At 39.1% G+C, this 27,990-nt stretch overlaps 1 protein-coding gene across 4 annotated transcripts in view; it reads left to right on the top strand.

The window, feature by feature from the left end:
- The window catches only part of Pggt1b (protein geranylgeranyltransferase type I subunit beta), a 53,070-nt gene that overhangs the window by 13,386 nt on the left and 11,694 nt on the right, over window positions 1-27,990 (top strand). For all 4 annotated transcript variants that reach the window (XM_087593543.1, XM_087593542.1, XM_087593544.1 and 1 more), the window contains exons 4-8: window positions 2,816-2,967; window positions 4,069-4,201; window positions 16,431-16,476; window positions 21,046-21,230; window positions 23,465-23,573. In XM_087593543.1, the coding sequence (XP_087449669.1) occupies window positions 2,858-2,967; window positions 4,069-4,201; window positions 16,431-16,476; window positions 21,046-21,230; window positions 23,465-23,573 (583 nt within the window). In that variant the 5' untranslated portion in view covers window positions 2,816-2,857. The remainder of the gene's footprint in view (window positions 1-2,815; window positions 2,968-4,068; window positions 4,202-16,430; window positions 16,477-21,045; window positions 21,231-23,464; window positions 23,574-27,990) is intronic.

Raw genomic sequence — 27,990 nt, 5'->3', positions numbered from 1 at the left:
TTCCTAGGCAAGCGCTGTACCACTGAGCTAAATCCCCAACCTATGCTGGACTCTTGTTTCTCAAGAGAGAGCTGTTTTCCAGAGTGACCAATGTCTGTTATAGCAGGAAGCTTAGCTTCCCCAGCATTTTGGACAGAGGCTTTTGAATCAGATGGTGCCAATGTACAGAGAAGTCCCAATGAAGCAAAGAGCTTTTTCTTCAGAGAAGCAGGACCAGAGCAAGCAGTGTAGGTTCTACTTGTGCCTAGAATTACCAGGATTCTTTATGGTAGACAGCAGAGCAAAGTCTGCTCCCCCTCCCCCTTCCTTCTTTCTTTCACTAGGATGGTATGGCACTCAGGACTCACGCGTACCAGGCTCCACCAACTGAGCCACATCCTTCCTCTCCTTTTTCTCTTTCAAAAAGAGGTCTCACAGGAGCCTGATACAGGAGGCTCTATAATGAGCTTAAGGTTGGCCTGGATTCTATAATCAGTTCTATGTCAACCTGGGCTACAAGTAAAAATATGCCTCAGAAACAAAGAAGAGGCTTTTTTTCTTGATGAATTAGTCTGCTTCTAGGATGGTTGTCAGTCATGGGATTACTCTGAGTATTTCAAGAATTGTGTACACTTACAAGATGGATGAGAAATTCCCAGTCTTTCATAACTCTGAAGATTTTAGAAGGGACAGTGGTTGTAGAGCGATACAAGTCTAGATTGAGACTGTTCATTTTATTCCTCTCGCTTAAACTGTAGACAAGCTTGTCTGAATCATGGTCAGATGACATCAGCAAGATGTCTCCAGTTAAGTGCCTTGGTAGCAGGGGATACGGCAGCGAAGCATTTATAAAATGGGTTTCTTTTCTTTCTTTTTTCATATGTGTATTTTCCAACTTAAGCCAACCCTGCATAAAAGGAAGCCTTCTAGTTATGATGGACAAGGTTATCTGTCGACATAAGGTTTGATGCCTGTTGTGGAGTACAAGGCCACGTGCAGATGTACGCTGTGCTTGTTGGTGTAAAACAGTGATTTAATTACGCCTTTACAAGATACCCTCTTACCTCCAAGGCATTTTATATCATGTTTTTTAAAATTTATTTTCAGACGGGGTCTTGAGTTTTGCTGAAGTTGACCCTAAACTCCCGGGTTCAGGCTTTCCATTTAGCCAGCACTGTAGTGTACCTGAATCCCTGAACAGTTTAGACACTCCAAGGACTGAAATCTCCCCTAAGAGTTAAATGTTTGCCCCTAGTTCATATGTTCTCATGTGCCTCACTGTTTTGTGGCCTTTTTCTGCATCTTTGGTAACAGGAACTAGAGACCCAGATATAATCACATAGGCCTACAAAAATCTGTCATAGAGGACAGCTGGGGGACAGAAAAAAACCTAAGGAAGTGAAAAGAGATTTTCCAGTACTATATATAAATAAAATTGCTCCATCAGTTTTTTCCCTTCAGACCTCCTGTGTGCCACTGCCATGCTAATATATGCATAGTTTTGATGGCATAAATACTCATAAATCCACCCATCTTACCCTTTCATTTATTTTGTTTCACAGATCCTATATTCTCTGTTAAGTTATGAAATACCAGGGATTTTCTTTATCTGCTTCACTTTTGATTTTTTTCCCCCCTCTATGACACCGTGTCCCTGTCTGTACCTTCCCAAGCTCCTGTTCTACTGCAGCAAAGAGTCCCTGTTTAAGTCTGTGTAGAACTGTATCTTCTTCATGACCATTTCAGTACTCATCTCTAGGTTATCTCATTAGAACCACTCTGGTTTCTCCTTATCTCTTAAAGATCAAGGTTCATATTTAATTCACGTTTGGATTCCCTGCCATTCTTCCAAAATAGCAGGTGTTTGGTTTGAATACTGAAAAAGGAGACATGCTGTGGGCATTCCAAGAAGCCTGTTATGCATGTGAAATAGAGTCATCAAGAGAATTAGAGCTTGGGTTCTGAGGAAGGACTCAAAATGTGGTACAATGAAAATTGGTGTAATGAGACTGTATAAAAGAGTTGTATGTGGGTGGCTCAGTGGGTGAGTTTAGAGTTAAAAGGATTGAATTTCATGAGATTTGCTGTGTGAAGAAGCACATGTCACAGTACTAGAAAATTATGGGTTCAAGTTTCTAACCCTTTCTAATACATTAACATTGTTGGCTAGATTCCGCATATGAGGTTTAAAATGCGGTTTATTTCTGAGATTGTGTGACCTTGCTTAATATTATACAGATGAGTAATATAAAATTAACTACATTCCCTTTTTATATTTGAATGCTAGTGTTTATTAGAGGTTGACATGATTAAACTTCATGATAGAATGATAAGGTTATGTGATGAATAATACTGTGCTATTTAATTTAGGTTTATACCATATATAATACATATTTTTTGTTTCTTGGACAGTGCTGGGAATTAGACTCACAGCCTCAACACACATTAGGCAAGCACTCTACCACTGAGCTCCATGCTCAGCCCAAGGTTTACTTCTTTTTATAATTTTTTTGGCATAAAATACCAAGTTTCTAACTTTATAAGGCATAACTTCTATAAATGATAGGGTTGGTTGGAACTAAGTAGAAAGTTTTAAATACGTGGTTTATTCAAGTGTCATAACTACTTTTATAAAGTTGGAGGATCATAATATTTTGAAAATTATGTAACTTGTAAGAAGACATATTGAGACATCTAAAAATTAAGGCATATTTTTCTCCATTGGATATCTGTCCAAATTTAGGCAGCTTTAACTAAGACCTCATGCTGAATGTTTATTTGTGAAATAAAATGTAAAATTTAAATTAGTTTAACATAATATTAATTTTGCATTTAGAATCCAGGCACAGCTCATCCTTATGACAGTGGACACATAGCGATGACTTACACTGGTCTTTCCTGTTTAATTATTCTTGGAGATGATTTAAGCCGAGTAGATAAAGAAGCTTGCTTAGCAGGCTTGAGAGCACTTCAGCTGGAAGATGGGAGGTATGAACTACTCATTGTTATTTTTGTGTTTAAGTAAAAACTCTTTGGAACTTAAAAAAAACCGTATCCTTAGAACCCAGGACTAGAAATATAGTTCAAGAGTTAGTACCTAATTAATGTGTTGAAGTTCCTGGATTAGACCCCCACTCACACAATGGAAATGAGCCACATAATGTTTGAATATATAGTTAAGTGCTTGATGAAAACAGATCTCATCTTAGATGAACAAAAATAAAGCTAACTTTCTAGTAGAACTCCTTTCTCATTTTTTTGAACTTACCTTTTAGATGAAACAAATATTTTGAAATAAGCTATTTAATTTGAGTGTTGGTTCCTTAAAAGTACTTTTGGGAGAAAAAGGATTGCACACTAAATATTACATTCAAAGTTAGGTAATTTGCTTTCTAGTGCATTGAAAAACATAGAGAAGCTAGATACCTGATACTTTGCTTTGTGCTTGAAGATTCTTCCAAGAGTAACAAACAGTTCTAAGTTGTTAGTGTGATGAAACAGTCACCAAGTAAAAGGCTTTGTGGACTAATCCACTGCTATGTTACATCCTTGCACTGTATACTGTGACCCTTATTTTCTTGTCTGTGTTTTCAGGATACAGCTCTTGATGAGGAAAAAATTACTGCAGACATAATAAATGGTCATTCGGGAATCCAGTGTTGCCCCAGGTTTCTGCAGAAAGAGGAATAGAACACAGAGCATTACCTCTTGAAAACTAACTGTGTAATGAAACACAATATAATTGATCAATTAATAGTTCTCCCTATATACATTTAGGAGAAATTTTACATAATAAAAGATGGGTTTACGAGTTTCTTACTACTAAATAGTATGTGTGCGGTTACTTTTTCTGAAGCTAATTGTTGTGGCACAGCTTCCCTTCTTGAGAGTAAACAGCTTACAGTTGTTGTATAGTAACATATTCAGTGACCACTTGTATGAGTACCACCAGGAGATTTAGGGGTCATTTGTAGTATGTGGTACGGGTGAAGTCAGCAGTAGATGTTTCTGTGAGTGAAGGCACAGAGCACATGCTCCTGTCTTGAGGTAAATGAGCTTAATGCAGCCTCACATTCTTGTTGTTTTCAGCTTCTGTGCTGTTCCTGAAGGCAGTGAGAATGACATGAGGTTTGTGTACTGTGCTTCCTGCATTTGCTATATGCTCAACAACTGGTCAGGCATGGATATGAAGAAAGCCATCAGCTACATTAGAAGAAGTATGGTGAGTTATGTTGATAAATCAGGACCAGTTTAGGTTATTATTGCTAGTATTGAGGGCTGCATCTTTTCATCAAGATTTGAAGAGTAGTAAGATTAGTTTCTTTGGTGGATTTGTCTAGAAACACCCTATAGAAATGATCTCAGATATCGATATCTTGACCATTAAAACATGGTGCATACATGTGTTTTCTAATCTAATTTTAAAGACGATAACTAGGAATGTTCTTTCACACAGTACAGTTTATTCTAGCACTAGGGAGGAACGCTTAGCTGCAGCTGGAACCACTCTTTGCTCCTGTATCTTCTGTATAAACTAGAGGCAGAAGAGTTGCTCTCCAGACTTATCAGTACCCAGCTACAAGGGTTCGATCACATTTTACAGATGAGAGTTCTAAAGCCAGTTAAAGGTATTAATTTAACTTGTACCAGATCTGTTAGTATGTCTCCATGGAATATCTGAGCTCATAAATGAGTGGGATTGGTTTAACCATGCATCGGATGTTTTCTTTCCTTCAGTACCCCGGACTAGCCTTCAAATCCCAGAGATTCTCCTGCCTCTGCCTTCTGTGGGCCTTATGCATAAGATTTTTATCACTTGCACAAAACGCAGAGTTTAAAAGCTTCTGGGGCTGGGGATTTAGCTCAGTGGTAGAGCGCTTACCTAGGAAGCGCAAGGCCCTGGGTTCCGTCCCCAGCTCCGAAAAAAAGAACCAAAAAAAAAAAAAAGCTTCTGACTACAGAAAGAAGAGACCCTGAAGAATTTTAAGGGAGAGAGTCATAAGCTGTGCTGACAGAAGGCTGAGGCAGGAGAATGGTTGGGAATTTGAGGGAGGGGAGGAAGAAATGGGAGTTGGGTATAGAAGGAGGGAGAAGAAAAGGAAGATGTTAAGAGGTTGGATGGTAAATACTAATTTGTCCTGTTTGTGCTTGCGTGGTTAAGGTGCTGTGTGGTAATTTTCTCTTTAAAGCTAGTGTTTCTTCTTTTTTGAGATTATTAAGCATTTCATGATAAAATATGTGGAGAAAGTAGCCTGTGTTTTACAACCTTTTATTGATCAATGTAGTGTGCACTGATGGTTTCCCAGCCCTAGTAGCTGTGCTACAATAATTGGAAATTCTACTAGAGAAAGTCTTCTTTCTGCCGTCATTTCTTTATTTACATATATATTGCTATAGACTCAGTAGAATATAGTCCTGGAGAATCATATTGTCCTTGTTAGCTTTCATTGTCGACGTGACAAAGCCTGGAGTCATCTGAGTCTCAAGTGAGGGATTGCTCAGATCAGATTGACCTGTGAGGATGTCTTGGGAAACTGTCTTGATTGATGATTGAATTGGTGTAGGAGGACCCAGCCCGTTGTGAGCAGGCCTATATAAAGCTAGAAGCATGAGCCTCTGAGCTAGCAACCAACATTCCTCCATGGTTTCTACTTCAAGTTCCTGCCTGAGTTCCTGCCCTGACTTCCCTGAGTGGTGAACTGTACACCGAAATAAACCCTTTCCTTCCCTAAATTGCTTTTGGTGAAAGTGTCTTTATCTTAGTGAAACTAGAACATAACTATATTTTGATGCTTAGATTGTCCCAGATTTAGTCAGTGAGAGTGCTGGATCAGTCAGTAGTATCCTTTTACCCTTTAATGTGTGCTCTTCATTCCTTGAAGGCTTACTGGTATAAGAGTTTGAACTAGTACCTGAGTTTCAATTTTTACTTGTCTTTTTTTAATTTTTATTTATTTATTGGATATTTTATGTATTTACATTTGAAATGTTATACCCCCCACACACACCCCTTCCCCTGCTTCTATGAGGATGCTCCCACTCCTACCCAACCACTCCCACCTCTACACCCTGGCATTCCCCTACACTGGAGAAAAGAGCCTTCACAGGACCAAGGGCTACTCCCATTCGTGTCCTACAAGGCCATCCTCTGCTACATATGTGGCTGGAGCCATGGATCTCTTTGTGTGTGCTCTTTGGTTGGTGGTTTAGTCTCTGGGAGCTCTGGGGGGGTTCTGCTTGGTTGATATTGTTGATCTTCCTATGAGGTTGCAAACCCCTACAGCTCCTTCAGTCTTTTCTTTAACTCTATTAGGGTCCCTATGCTAGGTCTGATGGTTAGCTACAAGCATCCTCATCTGTATTAGTAACGCTCTGGCAGAGCCTCTCAGAAAGCATCAGGTTCCTGTCAGCAAGCACTTCTTGGCATCAGCAATAGTGACTGGGTTTGGTGTCTGCATATGGGATGAATGCTCAGGTGGGGCAGTCTCTGGATGACCTTTCCTTCAGTCCCTCCTCCACTCTTTGTCCCTGTATTTCCTCCCTTGAGTATTTTGTTCCTCCTTCTAAGAAGGACTGAAACATCCATTTTACTCTTCCTTCTTGAGCTTCATATGGTCTGTGAGTTGTTTTTTGGGTATTCTGCACTTTTGGGCTCAGTGATCACATACCATGTGTGTTCTTTTGTGACTGGGTTCCCTCACTCAGGATATTTTCTAGTTCCATCCATTTGATAAAGAATTTCGTGTAGTCATTGTTTTTAATGGCTAAGTAGTGTAGTACTCCATTGTACAATTGTACCATGTTTTCTGTATCCATTCCTCTGTTGAAGGACATCTAGGTTCTTTCCAGCTTCTGGCTATTATAAATAAGGCTGCTATGAACATAGTGGAGCATGTGTCTTTGTTGTATGTTGGAGCATCTTTTGGGTATATGCCCAGGAATGGTATAGCTGGGTTCTCAGGTAGTACTATGTCCAATTTTCTGAGGAACTGCCAGACTGATTTCCAGAGTGGTTATACCAGCTTGCAATCCCACCAACAATGGAGGAGTGTTCCTCTTTTTCCACATCCTTGCCAGCATGTGCTGTCACCTGAGTTTTTGATCTTAGCCATTTCTTACTGGTGTGAGGTGGAATCTCAGGGTTGTTTTTATATGCATTTCCTTGGGTGCTTTTCAGTCATTTGATATTCCTCAGTTGAGAATTCTTTGTTTAGCTCTGTATCATATTTTTTAATAGGATTATTTGGTTCCCTGGAGTCTAACTTCTTGAGTTCTTTGTATATATTAGTAATAGTCCTCTATAGGATGTAGGATTGTTAAAAATCTTTTCCCAAACTGTTGGTTGCAATTTTGTCCTATTGACAGTGTCCTTTGCCTTACAGAAGCTTTGCAATTTTCCCATTTGTCTGTTGTTAATCTTAAAGCATAAGCCATTGGTGTTCTGTTCAGGAAATTTTCCCCAGTGCCCATGTGCTCGAGGCTCTTCCCCGTTTTTTCTTCTATTAGTTTGAGTGTATCTGGTTTGATGTGGAGGTCCTTGATCCACTTGGACTTAAGCTTTGTACAAGGCAATTAGAATGGATTGATTTGCGTTCTTCTGTATGGTGACTGCCAGTTGAACCAGTACCATTTGTTGAAAATACTGTCTTTTTTCCACTGGATGGTGTTAGCTCCTTTGTCAAAGATCAAGTGACCATAGGTGTGTGGGTTCATTTCTGGGTCTTCAATTCTATTCCATTGGTCTACCTGCCTGTCTCTGTACCAATACCATGCAGTTTTTATCACTATTGCTTGGTAGTACAGCTTGAGGTTAGGAATAGTGACTATTACTGGAATAGTTTTGGCTATCTTGGTTTTTTTGTTATTACAAATGAATTTACAAATTGCTTTTTCTAACTCTATGAAGAATTGAGTTGGAATTTTGATGGGGATTGCATCGAGTGTGTAAATTGCTTTTGGCAAGACGGCCGTTTTTACTATTTTAATCCTGCCAATCCATTAGCATGGGAGACTTTGCTTTTTCTGAGATCTTCAATTTCATTCTTCAGTGACTTGAAGTTCTTGTCATACAGATCCTTTGCTTGCTTGGTTAGAGTCACACCTAGGTATTTTATATTATTGTCACTATTGTGAAGGGCGTTGTTTCACTAATTTCTTTCTCAGCCTGTTTATCCTTTGAGTAGAGAAAAGCTACTGATTTGTGTGAGTTAATTTTATATCCAGCCACTTTCTGAAGTTGCTTATCAGGTTTAGGTGGAATTTTTGGGGTCACTTAAGTATACTTTCATATCATCTGCAAATAGTGATATTTTGACTTCTTCCTTTCCAATCTGTAACCCTTTGACCTCCTTTTGTTGTCTGATTGCTCTGGCAAGGACTTGAAGTACTATATTGAATATGTAGAGAGGGAGTGGGCAGCCTTGTCCAGTCCCTGATTTTAGTGGGATTGCTTCAAATTTCTCTCCATTTAGTTTGATGTTGGCTACTGGTTTGCTGTATATTCCTTTTACTATGTTTAGATATGGATCTTGAATTCCTGATCTTTCCAAGACTTTTAACAGAAAGGAGTGTTGAATTTTGTCATGGTTTCTCAGCATCTAATGAGATGATCATGTGGTTTTTTTTCTTTGAGTTTGTTTATATAGTGGATTACTTTGATGGATTTCTATATATTGAACGATCCCTGCATCCCTGGGATGCAGCCTACTTGATCATGGTAAATGATGTTTTTGATGTGTTCTTGGATTCAGTTTGGGAGAATTTTATTGAGTATTTTTACATCGGTTTTCATGAGGGAAATTGGTCTGAAGTTCTTCTTTGTAGGGTCTTTGTCCAGTTTAGGTATAAGCGTAATTGTGGCTTTAAAGAAGGAATTGGGTAGTGTTCTTTCTGTTTCTATTTTGTGGAATAGTTTGAAGAGTATTGATGTTAGGTCTTTTTTGAAGATCTGATAGAATTCTGTACTTAATCCTGAGCCTTTTTTGATTGGGAGACTTTTTTTTTTCCTTTTCTTTTTTTAGGAGCTGGGGACCGAACCCAGGGCCTTGCGCTTGCTAACCACTGAGCTAAATCCCCAAGCCCCCGATTGGGAGACTTTTAATGAATGCTTCTATTTCTTTAGTGGTTATGGGACTGTTTGGATGGTTTATCTGATCCTGATTTAACTTTGGTACCTAGTATCTGTCTAGAAAATTTTACATTTCATCCAGATTTTCCAGTTTTGTTGAGTATTGGCTTTTGTAGTAGGATCTGATAATTTTTTGAATTTCCTTGGTTTCTGTTGTTTGTGTCTCCTTTTTCATTCCTGTTATTATAAATTTGGATAATCTCTCTATGACCTCTGATTAGTCTGGCCAAGGGTTTATCTATCTTGTAGATTTTTCTCAAAGAACCAGCTCCTGGGTTTGTTGATTCTTTGTATAGTTCTTTTTTTTTTTTTTTTTTTTTTTTTTTGGTTGATTTCAGCTCTGAGTTTATTTTCCTGCCTTCTACTCCTCTTGAGTGAATTTGCTTCTTTTTGTTCTAGAGCTTTAAGGTGTGCTGTCAAGCTGTTAGTGTATACTCTCTCCAGTTTCTTTTTGGAGGCACTCAAAACTATGAGTTTTCTTCTTAGCACTGCTTTCATTTTATCCCATAAGTTTGGGTAATTTTTGCCTTCATTTTCATTGAATTCTAAAATGTCTTTAATTTCTTTATTTCTTCCTTGACCAAGTTATTATTGAGTAGCGCATTGTCCAGCTTCCATGAGTATGTGGGCTTTCTGTTTTTGTAGTTATTGAAGACCAGCCTTAGTCCATGATGATCTGATGGGATGCATGGGATTATTTCAATCTTCTTGTGTATGTTGAGGCCTGTTTTGTGACTGAATATGTGATCAGTTTTGGAGAAGGTACCATGAGGTGCCAAGAAGAAGGGATATTCTTTTGTTTTAGGATGAAGTGTTCTATAGATATCTGTTAAATCCACTTGTTCATAACTTCTGTTACTTTCACTGTGTTTCTGTTTAGTTTCTGTTTCCGTGATCTGTTCATTGATAAGAGTGTGGTGTTAAGTCTCCCCCTATTATTGTGTATGGTGTAATGTCTGCTTTGAGTTTTAGTAAAGTTTCTTTTATGAATGTTTGTGCCCTTGCAGTTGGAGAATAGATATTTAGAATTGAGAGTTCATGTTCATAGATTTTTCCTTTGATGAGTAGGAAGTGTCAATTTTTTTGACAACTTTTGGTTAAAAGTCGATTTTATTCAATATTAGAATGACTACTCCAACTTGTTTCTTGGGATCATTTGCTTGGATTTTTTTTTTTTTTCCGCCTTTTACTCTGAGGTAGTGTCTGTCTTTGTCACTGAGGTGCATTTCCTGTATGCAGCAAAATGCTGGGTCCTGTTTACATAAGCAGTCTGTGTCTTTTTATTGGGGAATTGTGTCCATTGAGGTAAATAGTGGATTGAGGAATAGTGATTGTTTTTTTCTGTTAATTTTGTTGTTAAAGGTGGAATTAAGTTTGTGTGGCTATCTTCTTTTGGGTTTGTTTAGGGTATAGTTTCTCTCTTTGTTTTGGAGTTTTCCATCTATTATCCTTTGTAGGGTTGGATTTGTGGAAAGATATTGTGTAAATTTTGTTTTGTCCTAGAATATCTTGGTTTCTCCATCTATGGTAATTGAGAGTTTTGTTGGATATAATAGCCTGGGTTGGCATTTGCGTTCTTTTAGGGTCTGTATGACATCTGCCCAGGATCTTCTGGCTTTCATAGTGTTTGTTGAGAAGTCTGGTGTGATTCTGATAGGTCTGCCTTTATATGTTACTTGACCTTTTTCCCTTACTGCTTTTAATATTCTTTCTTCCTTTTTTTTTCTTTTTAAATCTGGTGTTTTAACTATTATGTGTCGGGAGGAATTTCTTTTCTGGTCCAATCTAGTTAAGAGTTCTGTAGGCTTCTTGTATGTTCATGGGCATCTCTTTCTTTAGGTTAGGGAAGTTTTCTTCTATAATTTTGTTGAAGCTCTTTACTGGCACTTTAAGTTGGGAGTCTTCACTCTCTTTTATACCTATTATCCTTAGGTTTGATCTTCTCATTGTGTCCTAGATTTCCTGAATGTTTTGGGATTCTTTTCAATCTCATATATTCTGTTGGTGATGCTTGCATCTATGACTCCTGATCTCTTTCCTAGGATTTCTATCTCCAGGGTTGTCTCCCTTTGTGATTTCTTTATTGTTTCCATTTCCATTTTTAGATCCTGGATGATTTTGTTCAATTCTTTCACCTGTTTGGAGGTGTTTTCCTGTAACTCTTTAAGGGACTTTTGTGTTTCCACTTTAAGGGCTTCTACTTGTTTACCTGTGTTGTCCTGTATTTCTTTAAGAGAGGTATTTATGTCCTTCTTAAAGTCCTCTAACATCCTCACGAGATGTGATTTTAAATCCAAATCTTGCTTTTCTGGTGTGTTGGGGCATCCAGTACTTGCTGTGGTGGGAGAACTGGCCTCTGATAATGCCATGTAGTCTTGGTTTCTTGTTTTTTCTGCTTGCCTCTTGCCAACTGGTTTTGGTCTTGCTGTCTCTGACTGGAGCTTGTCCCTCCTATGGGCCTGTGATCTTAGGAGTGAGAGCACTCCTCGGAGACCATTTCTCTCTAGGAAGGCTTTGGGTCCACAGGGCTGTGGGACAGCCTTAGCTCTGGGCACACATCAAGACTGGAAGGAACTTTTACTTTTCTTAACCTTGAGCCTGCATTCATATATTTCTTGGAGGAATCTTAGAATGTATTGAAAGCACTTGTTAGAAACAAGGATGCAGGTTCTAAATATGCTTACCTATTAAACATTGGCTATCACTTCTTCAGGGCCTTTTCTTATCAAGCAGAACTAAGAAAAAAATATATATATCTATAAAATTATAAAAAATAAAATGCTATTCTCCCCTCCCCGCACTAGGTCCAACACTGCAGTGCCCCAAGATATCTGGTAGATATCTTCATCTCAGTCAGCAAAGCGTCTTACTGACTCTTCTCCATCCCATATCACATTGCTGATGGCTTCTCTCTGAGCCTGACAGTAATCTCTCTAGCCATCTAGTTCCCAAGTCAAGTTGCCACCATGCCAGAAATATACATCTTACTTCCGTGTCAACTTAGTGTCTCCGGCTGCCACGTACTCTATTAAACTTAAATTGCCACATGAAAGAACACATAACACAATAACCTCTGATCCAATTGATAAGATATAATTGTCCACCTAAATATACAAAACCCTGTACACACCCATCCCTTAAGAATATTCATAACAACCTGTAAATGTGCAGAGAGAAATCTTAGCATCAGCCTCCGTGTTCTCTCTGTTGCTTCTCCTCTACCTCCAGTCTTCTCCTTTCTCTCAAACTTTTCTCCCGCCCCGTTCTTCCTTCTCACTCAATGACAGGCCTCATTCTATCTTGTACCTGCCTTTACTGTATGGCATCCTACATACGTATACAGAGACTGTTACCTTATACACATATGCAAACACAGTCTATACACAGTCTATACTTCTGTGTGTTTTTATTAGCCTATATATTAAGAACCATGAATCTATATAGATAAGCTCAATTTTCAATTTACTATATAGGATCTATTTCTTTTTCCTCTTGATAAGTTTATTCCAACTACAGTTACATTTATTTCTGTTCAAATTCCTCTCGTAGGTATTCATTCCATTTAGATTTCCCATCTCCCCAAAAATTGTTGGTATCTATCTGTCTCTGTCTGTCTGTCTTATGTTATTTACTTAATATGTATAACTTAACCTTTCTGGATGTCAGAACTATTAAAGAAACACTTCAGAAGAGTGTAAGTATTTAATCCCCTTACTAGCACCTTTTCTTAACCCCTAAACCTATCATCTTGATTTCGTTCATTCACTCTGTAGGTAACATTCTCATTTATCTTTCCTATATTTCAGTTTGAGAAGATGATCTATGTGCCTTTTATTTTTTCCTTTTAAATCAATAATGCCATACTCTGTATTAGATTGGAATAAAGTGACTCACATAGGCTATGTTCTGCCTGGTCTAACAGTGGGTGTCTCCTGATGGAGAGGGCACATATCTGGCTTGTTCAGTCCACGAGACTAAATGTCTCAGCCAGTCATCAGTCTATTTTGGAGTCCCAAAAGAAGTAGGTTTTAATATCTGATAAGGGAAGCAGTGCCTCAGCAACAGGATAAACTTGCCAGTGAGAGTGCTGGGGCCTGCTCTGGCCTTCAGTGGAATGTATTTGGAGGGACACAGTACTAAACAAAGGCTAAAGATCCCTGGTCTTATAATCTTAGTATCTGTGCACTGGTTTCTTTCTTTGTAACTCTCTATATATTGCGCCTTAACTTTCTGTGAACCAGAGAAAAAAGAAAACAAAAGAATTAAAATCTTTTACACAAGCAATATCCACAGACAGACAGACAGACAGACACACACACACACACACACACACACACACACACACACACACACATTCTTGTCTTGTCAGGCACAACCACTTATCTCATCAACTCAACAAATGTTCGTGCCTGCTTACATACATACACATATACCTGCACATGTATGTAGAGACAGTCTGACATATACATATATATTTATTGGATGGGCCAAGCCACCCTTTATTTCTTTTCTCTGGTCTTCTTACAACTTTTTAGACAAAAGTTCTTTAGAAAATTATCTGTAAATAAAATGTTATACAAAAGGGGAGTTACAGAAGGATGTTGATATTAAGTTCAAAGCAGTGTTTCATTCTGTAAGCTCATTATAATTTCAGAGCAACATTTTCACATGGCTTCCCTTTATTATCCTAGTGCACACCTGTGGCTTCATCCCTAGACCTGACCTAGAATGAATGTTTTTTCCTGGTAATCTGTTCCAAGCCTGCTTTCATATCCTAGTGCCACATGAAGCTTACAAAGCCCTATTTGCAGCTTTTCAGAGTGCTGAAAATTACTTGTGTAAATTTAGGAATTCTATAAAATTATCAGTTTGTCTACATATCATTACTACATGATAATACATCTGCACTGATCTGCAGAAAATCTTGCTACTGTTAGGAAAGGCCTATCAGTAGCAAGAAGCAATACTCAGATAAAAATCTCTAAAGGCCCTGCAATTCAGAGTTTACCCATTGCAGCCATGCAAAGCATTGGGCCATCTCCAGAAAACTTACTTGAATGCCTTTAGTCTTTCCTAGTTGGCTCCTAACAAGGCAAAAAGCAAATATTTCCTTTTTTCAGATGCTTTTTTGTGGGCTGCCACCAAAAGTGGCCCAGATTTAGGGTTAGTCTTCTAATCTCAATGATCCAGCTTTAGGATGGGTCTCCCCACCTCAAATAATTCAATCAAGAAAAATTCCTCACAGGTAAGCTGTGGGTTTTTTGTTAATTATACATGTAGTTAATTATAGATTAGTCAAGTTGACAACCAAGATTAGCCATCATGCACAATCATATCTCTTTATATAATACTTAATTTCTAAATGAAAACCATAACCAGGTATAATTATGCCTAACAAAACTATCCCATGTAGAACTGCAAACAATATATTTAACCAGGTCATAACATACTGAAGATATCTTTTCTGGTAATTTGCCTTTTTCCCATTGAATGGTATACCTTGAAAATCTGTTTTCCTCATTAACTTTTTCTTACATTTTTCTTAAAATTTACATTACTTAACTGTGTGGCTATGACATAATCTCTTCTGAAATTCTTTATTTACAACTGTTCTATATAGAGATTACTTATTTTTCACTTACAAATATATATTTTTCACACACACACACACACACACACACACACACACACACACACACACATACGCGCTTGTCTTTCGTTTCAATAAGTTTCTCTCTGGCATCGTTTACTCCTTTTAATTAAAGAAATGTTTAAGATCAAGTCCAGGGCTGGGTGCATGCTAAACAAGTACTCTACCACTGTTCCATTTTTACCTCCTTATCTCAGTTCTGTATTCTTATTTTCTGCCTTTATTTGATTTCCCTTCTTTTTAGAAAAAGATTTATTATTTGTAATTTTGTGGGAGTAGTCTATGTGCATACAATTCACATGACTATAGGGGTCAAAGAAGTTGGTTCTCCCTGGAGATGGAGTTACAGATGGTTATGAGCCTCTTTATCCCTCCCTAATGTAGGTGCTGGAAACTGAACTTGGGTCCTCTCTCTAAGAACAATCTATTCTCTTAACCATTGAGCCATCTCTCCAGCTTTTCCAATTTTGCTTTTTGTGTTTTTACTTTAAATAATTGTGCTTCAAAAGTCCTGTAATTTAGTGTCTTTTTGATTTGTTGGATTTTTTTCTTTTGTTTGTCTTTTTGAGACAGAGTATCTCTGTATCCCTGAATGCGCCGGAAGTTCCTATGTAGACCATGCTAGCCTTAAACTCAAAGACATATGTCTGTCTACCTCCTCACTGCTGGAACTAAAGGTGTGGGCTAACACACCTGGCTAATCTCTTTATACCTGGCTGATCTCTTTGTCTTTTCCTCCCTGAAACCATTTAGATATTATTATTCCTTCCTACTGTCAGTCCAGATTTGTATGTGTGAGTGTGTTGTGTGTGTGCTTGCTAGTATTGGGGTGTGTGCATGTGTGACGGCTGAAATGGATATAGGGTGTTCTTTTTTGGTTGCTCTCTAACTTCATCTTTTGATACAGTCTCTCACTGAACCTGAGCTTCATTGGTTAGGCCCGCTACCACTGAGTTTAAGGGTCCTCTTTGTTGGCATTACTGCCCCAGTGTTGGGGTTATAGGAATGTGCCACTAAACCTGTGTTTTTACTCTTAGAATGATCTTCCTCCTAGATAGTGATTTTAGATCAGTCTTACACCAAACCGTAGCTCCCTCCTTTTTCTCCCTCAAAATTCTTCAAAAATTACTATTGGACTTTGTAAATGTTTATCTGAGATAGTTTGCTGAGATTTGATGCTTTTTCTATAGCAAGTAATCTGAAGGTTAGGAGTGGAGTGTCTTTGCAAAGTTTGTGTTTTATAAATTTTATTGTTCTTACTGTTTGGACTTTAGAAGATGTATGAGGACCTTGGAATTTAGGAGGCTCTCATCCTCAGTAAAACCAGTGTCTCAGAATAGATTTATTTTATGACTGAAGTTGAATAGGTATGAAATACTTATATTTTAGTTCACTGTCAATTCACTTGGAGGAATGTGAGGAATAAGGCTTGGAGATTTTTGCTGAACAGAACCAAGTATATATTGGTGGCCTGGACATGTCTCAGATGTGCCTCTCCTAAAAACACTCAAATGATTTGGCCTGAGAAGAATGGAGACTGCAAAATTCCCTCTTCTATTTCTCTGGAGAGGGTACTTATTTTAGAAGATATAAAAGCAATCACAAGAGTAACTCATTGTCAACTTACTGACTATGACAATTATTATCTCTCACTAAACTGTTCTTCTTTTTCAGTCCTATGACAATGGCCTGGCACAGGGGGCAGGACTTGAGTCTCATGGTAAGTCCTCCTAAGTGTTGTGTAGTTCTAAAATGTCATGCAGCATCTTCAATATGAAAACACATCAGCTTTTCTCAACCCTTGCTGTAGCATGACTCTGTCGCTTTCCCACATGTGGTACTTGGCTGTTTGAAACCTCTTAGATCACTAATCATTAAGAGATTATTCAGATCAGAAAGATTTCTATTCATCTGTTAAAATGTTAGCTTCATGAAAATATCTTGGTATCATTTTTTAGGTTGTTCCTAGAATTTTACAAGGCTATTCACTTTGGTATAACACTTGAAAGACTAAAGAGATAGACTGAACATGAAAAATTTTATTTATCTCCTATTCTGTCCGTAGTGATAATTAGATATTTTTATTGAACCAGTCTACTCTCTCACATTTCTCTAATTTAGGGCAGGACTAGAATTGTGTGAGGGTAGCCATTAAATTAGCATATCAACAATATGCACTCTCACATCCAAATCTGTATTCAGAAATAATCAAGCTTCCTTTCTGCTTTTCTAAGAGGTTAGTCCAGGTGCCTGGGACCCCAGTGAACTGGAGTTTCTCATCACCTGCTGTGCTGTGCTGTGCTGTGCTGTGCTGTGCTGTGCTCACTTCCTGCCTTCATTCCTCTGCTCTTAGTCTTGGAGAATGGCTTTGACTTGACAATGCCAACAGTGTGACCCATGCTTCCTGAATCTCCCTAAGAGTTTCATCAGCAACAGAACAGAAGTTTTGTCCTGTATAGACAAACGTTTTGACTTTTTTCTCTGACTCCCTGTTATGACACCACTGTTTCAGTATATGCTTGAGTTCCACAGATGGCTGTAAGTGTAGCTGGTGACAGAAAGATTCACTTTTCATGTTACAGAATAGCCAAATGTATGGCACTGAGTTTGCAAAAACAAAGGTCTTATGAAATTTCATGAGTAGTCAGCATGGAAGTCAGGGGCTATGAATTCAAGTCTGCCTTACCAGTCAGTCAGTTTGTCCTGGGAATTTATGGCAGGGAGAGGCTGTTTATTCATTGGATGATGGAAAGGGAAGTATCCTTAAACGTTTTTTAGGCATACATGGTCCATCATACCTTTTTATAGGCCACATGTTTCTTTGGAGTAGAGTGTATTCTTGGGGATTTCATGTTTGAAACTTTACATCAAATGCTAGTGACTGATGGCTGGCTTCTCCACATTTCCATTCTTGAAAAGTGAGTTTGAAACTATCTTTGAGTGAATTTCAGAGACTCGTATTGTGAAATAATACACATTTAATTCTCTGAGCGTTTTCCATCCATGTATGCCTAAGTGCTACCTGGCTTCAGGAGTATTTACCTTTCTGTTCGTCCCCATGATTAGGAGGGATGTGGTTACATGAAGAAGAAATATGATAGCTCCAGGAATTTGCAGAAGGACAAGCTCTCATGCTTGCTACTGTAGACTCTGAGGAGACACGTCACTGGTATGGGAGAAATTGGTATATGATTCTCCAGGATATGAAAGACTGTCCAAACATGATACTTACTCTCCGAAGCATCCTGTCAGGAAGAACAATCTTCCTGGATCCCTCAGGTCTTCATTTGGAGTTGAGTTCTCACCCTCCACCTTGTTTGAGAGAAGTTTCTTATTTGCCAGGAAAACTAGACTTGCTAACTTGCTAGGATTACAGCCCTGTGTACTATGTCCAGCTTTATGTACATTCCAGAGATCTGAACTCAGCTCTCTACATTTGTCCTATAGGTACTTTATCCACTGAGTGGCCGTCTTCTCAATCTTGTTTAATTTTCTTGTGTAGCCCAGGCAGACCTCAGCCTTGCATTCCTGCTTCCGCCATTGTAGTGTGGAGATTGCAGGCATTCCACTACCGTACTCAACCTGCTCACAGGATCACAGAGGGAAGGCGTCTCAGCTGGGAAGTGCCTGCCAAATCAGCATGCTGACTGATGACCTGAGTTCAGATTTCCCTCTATAAGATGGGCGTGGTGTCATGTCCCTGGAACCCCAATACCAGAACCTAGTAATATACCTCGTCTCAAAAAAGAACATCGAGCCAGGCGTGGTGGTGCACAACTATAATCCAGCACTCGAAAGACAGAGGCAGGCCGCTCTCTTGTGAGTTTGAGGCCAGCTTGGTCTACAGAGTGAGTTCTAAGACAGTCAGGGCTAAACAGAGAAGTCCTACTTCAACAAACAAACAAATATCTCAAGGAAGACACTTGACATCACCCTCTGACAGAATATGTGCTTATGCACTCACATACATGTATGCACTCACTACATGAATAGCACGTACCACACATACAGTCTTCTTCATTTCCAAGCCTGTTAGCACAGTATAGGAAATATGGAACAACTTCCTATCAAATCTGCTGAGTTTTCAGAGTAGCCTGGCAGTTCATGAATTTGAATGTTTATTGTCTCAAGGGTTTTTTTTGTTGTTGTTGTTGGGTTTTTTGTTTGTTTGTTTTTAGTTTTTAGTTGTCCAGTAAACTAATTGTCCCCCACATGTCACCCATTTGTAGTCTTAGATTTGTGCATTAAGATGAAAGTCACTATGTAATTTAGCTACTGCTCTGTGCTAGCTACCATTTGATAACTTACGTATAGTCTCATTTAATTGGAATATCAGCCTGCTGAGAAAAGGTGTCTTTCTAGTAATAGAGTCAATCAGAAGGGCTAGACCACTGTGAGAGCCAGACAGAAAGAGACCTGTTATAGGAACATGCCTTACCTATTTATACTAGTTAATTGTTGATGGGACAAGAGAGCTGAAACAACTGGGGAGGAAGGGTTTATTTCGACTCCCAGTTAAAGGGCACAGTCATCTTGGAGACGGCATGGAGACAGAAGATTGAGGCATCTGCTCACACTCAATCTGCAGATAGGAAGCAGAGAGCTGAATGCTACTATAATGATGCCATTCTCCCTAGGGTGGACTTCCCACCTCAGCTAACCTAAGGCAGAAACTGCCACAGGAAATGTAAATCCTATCAAGTTGACAATTAGGATTAGTCAGTATAGTGCTCATGAGTAAACAGTCTCAAGAGTGTAAAGCAGCTGTGCTGGGGCAGTACCACCTTCAGTGCTCAGGCCAGAGCACTCTAGCTGCTTCACTGACCTGTGGGGGATTGCCAGCATGCCCAGTGCTCTCTCCTTACTTTCCTTCTGTGTGAGCTTTGCCTTTCCTTTCCTTGTTCCAGTGTCACTTGTTAGGTGAAACTGTCATTTGTCCCCACCCTGCCCTGAGCAAGCTCTGATTTTTGTAACGCTGGCTTCATGCTGCTTTCATTGTCACTGTTGATCTACTAGGCTGTAACAAGTGTTTGCATCTTCCGTCCTGAGCTCACCTACAGTACACCTGTGCACTGATAATGTGTGCAATTGATTGTCCTGTGTGGTACTTTGTATCCCTTGGATGGGATACAAAGTTGAGTTTGAACTGTTTGGGCTTAATTATATTTATTTAAGTATATGAGTACACACACTGTAGCTGTCTTCAGACACCAGAAGAGGGCATCAGATCCCATTACAGATGGTTGTGAGCCACCATGTCGTTGTTGGGAATTGAACTCAGGGCCTCTAGAAGAGCAGTCAGTGCTCTTAACCGCTGAGCCATATCTCTAGCCCTCATAATAGTAATCTCAGACAAATTAATTTGTTTCTATGATTCTTTAAAAATATTTCTGTTCTTAATCCAGAACAGAAATGTTCCTTTGGCCTTAATTTCCTTTGAACACTGAATTCCCATAAACTCACTTCTCTTTATGCTTTTTGTGTGGTGCTTAAGTAAAAAAAATAAATAAAATGTACTTGTTTTATGTGCCTGTGTGCTTAGTTTTCTGCTCTATCTCTGACTACAGAGGTAACTTGTTGACTGCCTTAAGTTCCACGTTTCAGAGGACAGAGATTCTTCTGGATAATTTGGTATATACAAACACGAATGATAATAAAACTCACAAAATTGAGTGGTAAAGCCATTATGGGGCAGAGAGTTTAAGCTGCATGTAGCCTGTGTTGCTGCTCCTGTCTTTAAACTTCTTGGGCAATAATGCCTATGTAAATACTGTTTTTGCAGAATTAGCTAGGAAGTGATAAGAGGAAAGTCTGTTTAGAAGCCATTTGCTTTTTTTTTTTTTTTTAATTTTTTTTTTCCCGGAGCTGAGGACCGAACCCAGGGCCTTGAGCTTGCTAGGCAAGCGCTCTACTACCCTGAGCTAAATCCCCAACCCCGCCATTTGCTTTTTAATGGTTTGAATTCTCAGCTGCCTCCCTGAATGCAGAACTGTGGACATACAGAAGCTCATGGAGAACTTAAGAGAATTAGTTCTAGTGTAAATGTAAATCATGTAATCTGGAACAGATTCCTAGATCTTGCTCCTTATAAATATAATGTCTTACAGCTTTAAATTATTTTAAATTCTATTCTGTTTTGCCAGTTGACATGGGAGACTTTACTGTAGTATTTTGAGTTTGTTACTGAACTTTATTTCATTGTCCTGTAGGCTAATGGGACTGTTCCCCTCTCCCGACAAGTGCTGCTTTCATAGGCCCATAGACATACAGTTTGTGTTTTGATCATCAGGAGGATCCACCTTTTGTGGCATTGCGTCACTGTGCCTGATGGGTAAACTGGAAGAAGTTTTTTCAGAGAAAGAACTGAACCGGATAAAGAGGTGGTGCATAATGAGGCAGCAGAACGGGTACCACGGAAGACCTAACAAGCCTGTCGACACCTGTTACTCTTTCTGGGTGGGAGCAACACTAAAGGTAATAAGACATCCAAGACACATGATACCTAGACCTGCTTAAAATGTTTATAGGACTAGTTACATACCTATTAGACCAGACACCTTGTTAGTAAAGCTAACTAGAGCATCTAGAACAAGGATTAATCAGAAAGTCATAACCCAGAAACAGGAAGTTAACTTAAAGAGGTAATGTGGACATTCACTGGAAATACATTTGAAACTTTTCTTTTTATTGTTTGTTCTTCCTTTTTATTGTTTGTTTTGCCTAAAACTTCCAAAATTCATTGATTGGATTTGCTACATAAAGTTACTGAGCCATTATTTATATCATTTTCATCTGAAATGCCTTTACTCTTAAGAACCACCTTGTGTGCTCATGTTCTGAATATAACAGAGCTTGTGTTCATCTTGTATGTAATGTCCCTATGTTAGGGTTTCACTGCTGTGAAGAGTCACTATGACCAAGGGAGCTCTTATGAAGGGACAACATTTAATTGGGACTGGCTTACAGTTTCAGAGGTTTAGTCCGTTATCATCATGGTGATTGGAAGCATGGCAACATGCAGGCAGACATGGTGCTGGAAAAGGAGCTGAGAGTTCTACATCTTTATCCACAGGCAGCAGAAGGGGACTGTGTGTCAGACTTGGTGTAGCTTGAACATAGGAGACCTCAAAGCCTGCCCTTACAGCAACATACTTCCTCCAATAAGACCACTCACTCTAACAAGGCCATCTCTACTAATAGTTCCACTCCCTGTGACCCAAGTATTTAAACACAGAGTCTATGGGGCATACCTATTTAAACCACCCCAGTCCTATTTTTTCCCCTCTTAAAAATCATGCATGTGGTTGAAACAAATCTGAAAACAGACTGGTTTAAAATGAAGGCAATAGCCTATTTGTTTGGCTCTAATGACATTTAAAAATGTCTTCGGACATACGTAAAATAGAGAGGATAGTGTGCTGAGTGCCCATGTGTCCCTCATGCATCAGAGCTGGCCGTCCCGGAGCAACTGCACTTTATCTGTTTCATATTCACTCTTCCTAGTCACCGTGCTGATGTTAAGATAATCTTTGTTTTCTGGAAATTCTTCAGTGTGTTTCTAAATGAAAATAACTTAAGAAATGACACCACTAGTATCAATGCCACATCTAAAAAGTGAGCTGTAATGACTTTCCACGCTAAGTATTATGTGATGATTTCTGTTGCATCACACCCAGAAGCTTCCCATACCAGACAGAACATCTCTCCATTTACTCAACAGGCTCTGAGTTGTCAAGCTTGTTGTTCTGATATAATGGTCTGTAAACTCTGTTTCACTGTGGTGAACTATAGCATAGTATGTCTAGTACTTTAACCATTCAGTAGTAATACTGATATCCAAAATAATATATACCACCATTGCTGTTGAACACATGACTTCTGATCCTGTCAGCAGTAGTGTCTCACTGTCCTCCCCCAAGCTTCCCGTAGTCCATGTTCTACTCTGTGTCTCCATGTGTCCTTTCTGGGTATCTCATCATGTTAAAATACCAGACAGAAGCAATTTGAGGGAGGAAAGATATGTTTAGGCTTAAGAGTTTAGGGAGTTCCATCCCATTGTGCAGGGAATGTCTGGCAGCAGGAGCAGGGAGTGGCCCATCACATTTGTCTGTAGTTGGGAAGCAGAGAGCAGGGGTTGCTAGGGCTCACTTAGCTTCTCCTGTCTATGCAGTTCACCATCTTATCTTAGGGAAATAGTGCTGCCCACATTTAGGGTGGGTCTTCCATCTCGGATAACCTCATCTTGATAGTCCTTCAGAGTTATGTTAGAGGTTTGTTGAAAGTTGACTCTAGATCCTATCGAGTTAACATTGTAAACTATCATATTCATATATCACAATCATGTAATACTTGTTCCTCTGTGTCTTCCTCATTTACTTTAGTATAATGCTAGGGACCATCTTTTATTTTTTTAATATAAAGTTTTCCTTTTTGTGCCTAGATAATGTTCCTCTGCATGTGTTGTGTGTGTAATTTTAGTGGGTATTTACTGAATCCATAGGTGTACCTGGGTAGAAGTCGTATCTTGACAATATCAAACCTTCCTGCTAATGAGCTTGGTAAGCAAATGAAAAAGATACTATAGTTGGCTAATTTAAGTGCTCAAGTCTCCAGAGATTTGCTCTGAGAGTCTAAGCTAGAAGAAGTCTATCTGAGTGATCATTAGTAAGAAGTTTTGTGCCTGTTAATTTTTGTCATTTTGTTTTTAGCTTTTGAAAATTTTCCAGTACACTAACTTTGAGAAGAATAGGAATTACATCTTATCAACTCAGGATCGCCTTGTTGGGGGATTTGCTAAATGGCCAGACAGTCATCCAGGTAATTACATTTGACATGAATCTAAAGGAGTATGCCTTTTACTTCTTGAATAGACCTTGTAAGTATATGTTTTCTTCAGAAATTGTATATGGAAGAAATTACTGCCACTAGTAATAGTAAATAATATGTTCTTTAAATGATGATGTCTGGAGGCCGATGAAATGGCGCAGTGGATATATACTCTGCTGCCAGACTGACCTGCCTTACTTCTCAGTGCACATGGCGGAAGAGGAGAACCAATTCCACATGCTGTCCTTTGATCTCTCTATGTGCTCGCATGTACTACCCATAACTATATGCAAAGTAAACATCATAAGCACTATGTTTGAGGCGGGTGTAAAGCATGGATAGTATAAAGAAAGGGTAAAATTTTAAGTACTATTAGTATAGTATGCAGCTCCCCACATCCCCAATACTTAGCGATGTTTATTTCATGTGTGAAAGTTAAGGCAGATGTTCTGAGTGGGTCCTATCCAAGGTGTTCAAGGCTCACCTGAAACATCAGGATTGTTAGCTGTGACATCAGGGTTATTAGCTTTGACTTGAGCTAACAGTGTTCTAGTTTGCTTTTTTGTTGCTGTAATGTTACTTTGACAAAGGCAACTTGAGGAGGAAGGGGTTTATTTGGCTTCTATAACTAGGCTTCTACGTCATTGAGACTTGTCAGTTAAGGGACACTTGCTTACTGGCTTGTTCTCTGGCTTGCGTTGTCTTATGCTCAAGCTGACTTTTTATATAGCTTAGGGTCACCTGCTTAGTGATGTTTCTAACAAGAGAGGGGTGAACCCTCCTACATTCAGCAGAAATCAAGACAGTGCCATACAAACATGTGCACAAGACAGTTTGAACGGACAGTTCTGTAATGGAGCTTCCCTTTTCAGGTGATTCTCCGTTACTTCACATTGATAAGGCTAACCAGGACACTGAGCTCTAAGGGGACAAGAGAGACTTCTAAGTTTAAAAGATAGATTCCCAAAAACCAAATCCAACAAGATATTAAAAACATTGCTTCAGGGCTTGCTCAATCCCAAGTATGCCTAATTGATGGAATGCTCGTTAGCCTGTTGGAGCCCTGGATTTGATCTGTAGCATAGTATAACCAGATGTGGTGATGCGTGCTTGCAATCCCACCTCATAAGCAGTGAAAGCAGGAGTGTCTGTACCAGTTCTCCCACAGGAGTGCCTTGTGGGAGAGCAGCACACTACTGAGGGCCTTGTGCCACCATGCGTCCTCAGTAGCTAAGGTAAGACCCAGCCTAGGTGTTCAACAACTGATGAGTGGGTAAATAGAGTTTATTGAGCCATAAAAAATGAAATTATGGGGCTGGAGAGGTGGCTCAACGGTTAAGAGCACTGACTGCTCTTCCAGAGGTCATGAGTTCAAATCCCAGCAACCACATGGTGGCTCACAACCATCTGTAATGAGGTCTGGTGCCCTCTTCTGGCCTGCAGTCACTTATGCAGGCAGAATGCTGTACATAAAATAAATAAATAAATCTTTAAAAAAAAAAATGAAATTATGTTGTTGGTGGGAAATGGTTACAATTGGAGACCCTTACATTAAGTAAAATGTACCAGGCTCAGACAGGTCCCTGTCCCATTTTCTCTTGTTTGGGATCTTTGACTTTGACATAGAAAATCATTCATATGCACGGCACTAAAGCAACAGAGATTGTCAGGTTGGAAAGAAAAGAAGGTACGTGATACCTTTCAATGAAAATGTCTTATGCAACTTATTATGAACAGTGAACATATACTAACTTAGTTAATACAAATTTCTCTAATTCTCAGTATCCCTTGCTGCCCATAAATTTTGGCAGTTTCAGTCCCCCCTCCTTTTTTTTTAAAGACAGGGTCTTACTTTGTTGCCCCCAGATGGCCTGGAATTCACTGTGTAGATTGGGATGTCCTCAAACACACAGAGATCCACCTGCCTCTGCTTCCTAAGTGCTGGAATTAATGGCTACTACTCTGGTTTCAGTTAATTTCTTTAGACAGGTACTTTAATTTCTGGATTCTCATGCTCATTTCCTAAAACACAGGAACCATAGCTACAGACCATATGACTGGCACCCCCAAATTAGCACTCCTTTCTAGCATCCTTCTCCAGCCTTTACTCACCCCATTTTTATTTTACTCCAGCAAAATGAGCCTGTTTGCAGCTTGTCTATAAAAATCATTGCTAAAATAATGGAGGGCTCTGATTGGTGTATTTGATAACATGTTATTGGAGGATTCTCAGTAAGGCATGGCTACTGTAGCATTGCAAGAGATCATGGTCTTAGTTATTATGACACTGAGGACTGCTTTTCTGCTCAGCGCTATAGAGCTTGTGTACTTGGAGTGTGTATGTGAATCAAAACACAGAAGAGACTCATGAATTTTTTTTTTTTTTTTTTTGGTTCTTTTTTTCGGAGCTGGGGACCGAACCCAGGGCCTTGCGCTTCCTAGGTAAGCGCTCTACCACTGAGCTAAATCCCCAGCCCCTGTATTTTTCTTAAAAGGAATAATTACACTTGTTTTTACGAATGTGTCTTAGAGAAAATGTGGGATACTTCAAAGGTATACTCCAAGATATGTTTTCACAAATAAGTTTCTCAAATAAAGTAATAATTTTGAGTTTTTTTTTTTTTTTGGTATGTATAACACATAACCACATAGCTGTAAATAAGTTTGATGTCTAAGAAATCTGGTAATTTGGTAATTATTTTGGTCCCCCCCCCCCCACTTTTCTGTCAGTCTGGCAGTGTTTTAACAAATAATAGAAATAAACTCAAACTCAATCTTTTGAATCCATATTATGTATTTGAAATGCCAGTTAGTTCAGGGACCATGAGGTTTCATTTTGTGGGCTTTAGGTTTTTGAGACAGGATCTTATGACATGGCTAGTGTTCCTCGTGGACCCACTGCATAGGCAGGGATGATTTTGATTTCTTACTACTCACTCTTATGTGTAAGTGCTGGCTTCAAGGTGTGGACCACCACCAGGCCTAACTTTCAGTTCTGTGTTCAGAGGGAAATTCTTGAACCTTTTTTTCCAGAGGGATCAGTTGTTTGTATCCATATGTGGGTGGATATGAGGATGACTTAGAGACTGTGTCTTAGAGCCTGTACACCATTGAACAGAAGGTCTGAGGGCAAGGCCTGCTCAGTGAGTCTATAGGAAAACCTCTGAGCTACTGTCTTCCAGTTGAGTGCCTTAACTAAGATTAATAGCAGATTTGACTCAAGGCTTCTGTTACTCTTGTAGAGAATATATGACTGTCTACAGAAGAGGGCTTTGGGTTTTAGATTTCTTCAGTAGTTTTGCTTTGGTTTGCTCTGTTTTTATGATTGAAGGTTTAAAATTAAGAACAGATTTCTGGCTTTTACAAAACTTCTTTTGAGGAAAAAGTTTCATGTGGAGAGATTAGATTTTTCCACAAGACATAGTTGATACTATTCTCAGTGTATGTGGCACACCTGGCTATTCACCTCTTTCTTTTATTTTATGTGTATGGATATTTTGCCTGTATGTTTGTCTATGTACCACATGCATGCTGTGCCTACAGATGCCACAAAAAGGTATCAGCTCCCCTGGAACTGGAGGAACAGACTGTTATGAGCTGTGGATGGTACAGTTCAGGGAGCAACCAGTGCTCTTAACTGTGGAGCTGTCTCTCCAGTCCCTTGTTTCTCCTTTTTTTTTTTTTTTTAATTTCCAAACAAGGTTAATAATACTGCTTTGTTCACCTTGGAGTTTTAGAGTAACTATAAGAAACAGGGGGAAATTATTATTCTTCTACTCCGAAAATTAGAAGAAAGTGAGGCATTTAGCATGTGGCAAAGTTAGATTTGCAAAGGTATTCTGAACTTTAATAGCTCTTTGGATCTTAAATGCTGGCCATTTCAAAAATAGAGTCACATTCTTGGCTGCTGTGAAGCCTTTTTTTAAATAGTGTCCTATAATTGCAGAGTTCTGAGCACTTAAGAAGACTATATAAGGTTCTCAGGCAGACAGAAGCCATGCGTTTTCATGACTACTCAGTAGAGGGTTGCAGCTCCCTCTGAGAAACACAGGGGATGTTCCAAGCCACAGAGAAAGTGAGTCTGTGCTGTCTGTCAGGTCAAGCTGCACAGCACTCTTAAGTGGTGTCTCTGCTTCTCGCACTGCACACAAGATTGGTGTGTGTCTAGGATTGGTAGAGACAAAGCTCAGGTTGGCAGGCAAGTACTTTTGCTTGGTTTCAGAAGCTATTTTTGTTTTCATGACTCTGGTAAAGTACATGCTGAGCATCTAGAGGGCCCTGGATATACTTAGCACCACAAAAACAAAATTGAAATGAAAGAAAAAAATATTATATAAATTCTTTTTTTCCTGTATTTTATAGTCAGCAGAAGGTATTGCTGTCCCAGTCCTTAGAGAACACAGGCAAG

This window comes from Rattus norvegicus, chromosome 18, assembly GCF_021556685.1.
Source record: "Rattus norvegicus strain SHRSP/BbbUtx chromosome 18, alternate assembly SHRSP_T2T, whole genome shotgun sequence".
NCBI lineage: Eukaryota > Metazoa > Chordata > Mammalia > Rodentia > Muridae > Rattus > Rattus norvegicus.
Note: the sequence above shows the minus strand (reverse complement) of the source record. Positions and strands in the feature narration are given on the sequence as shown.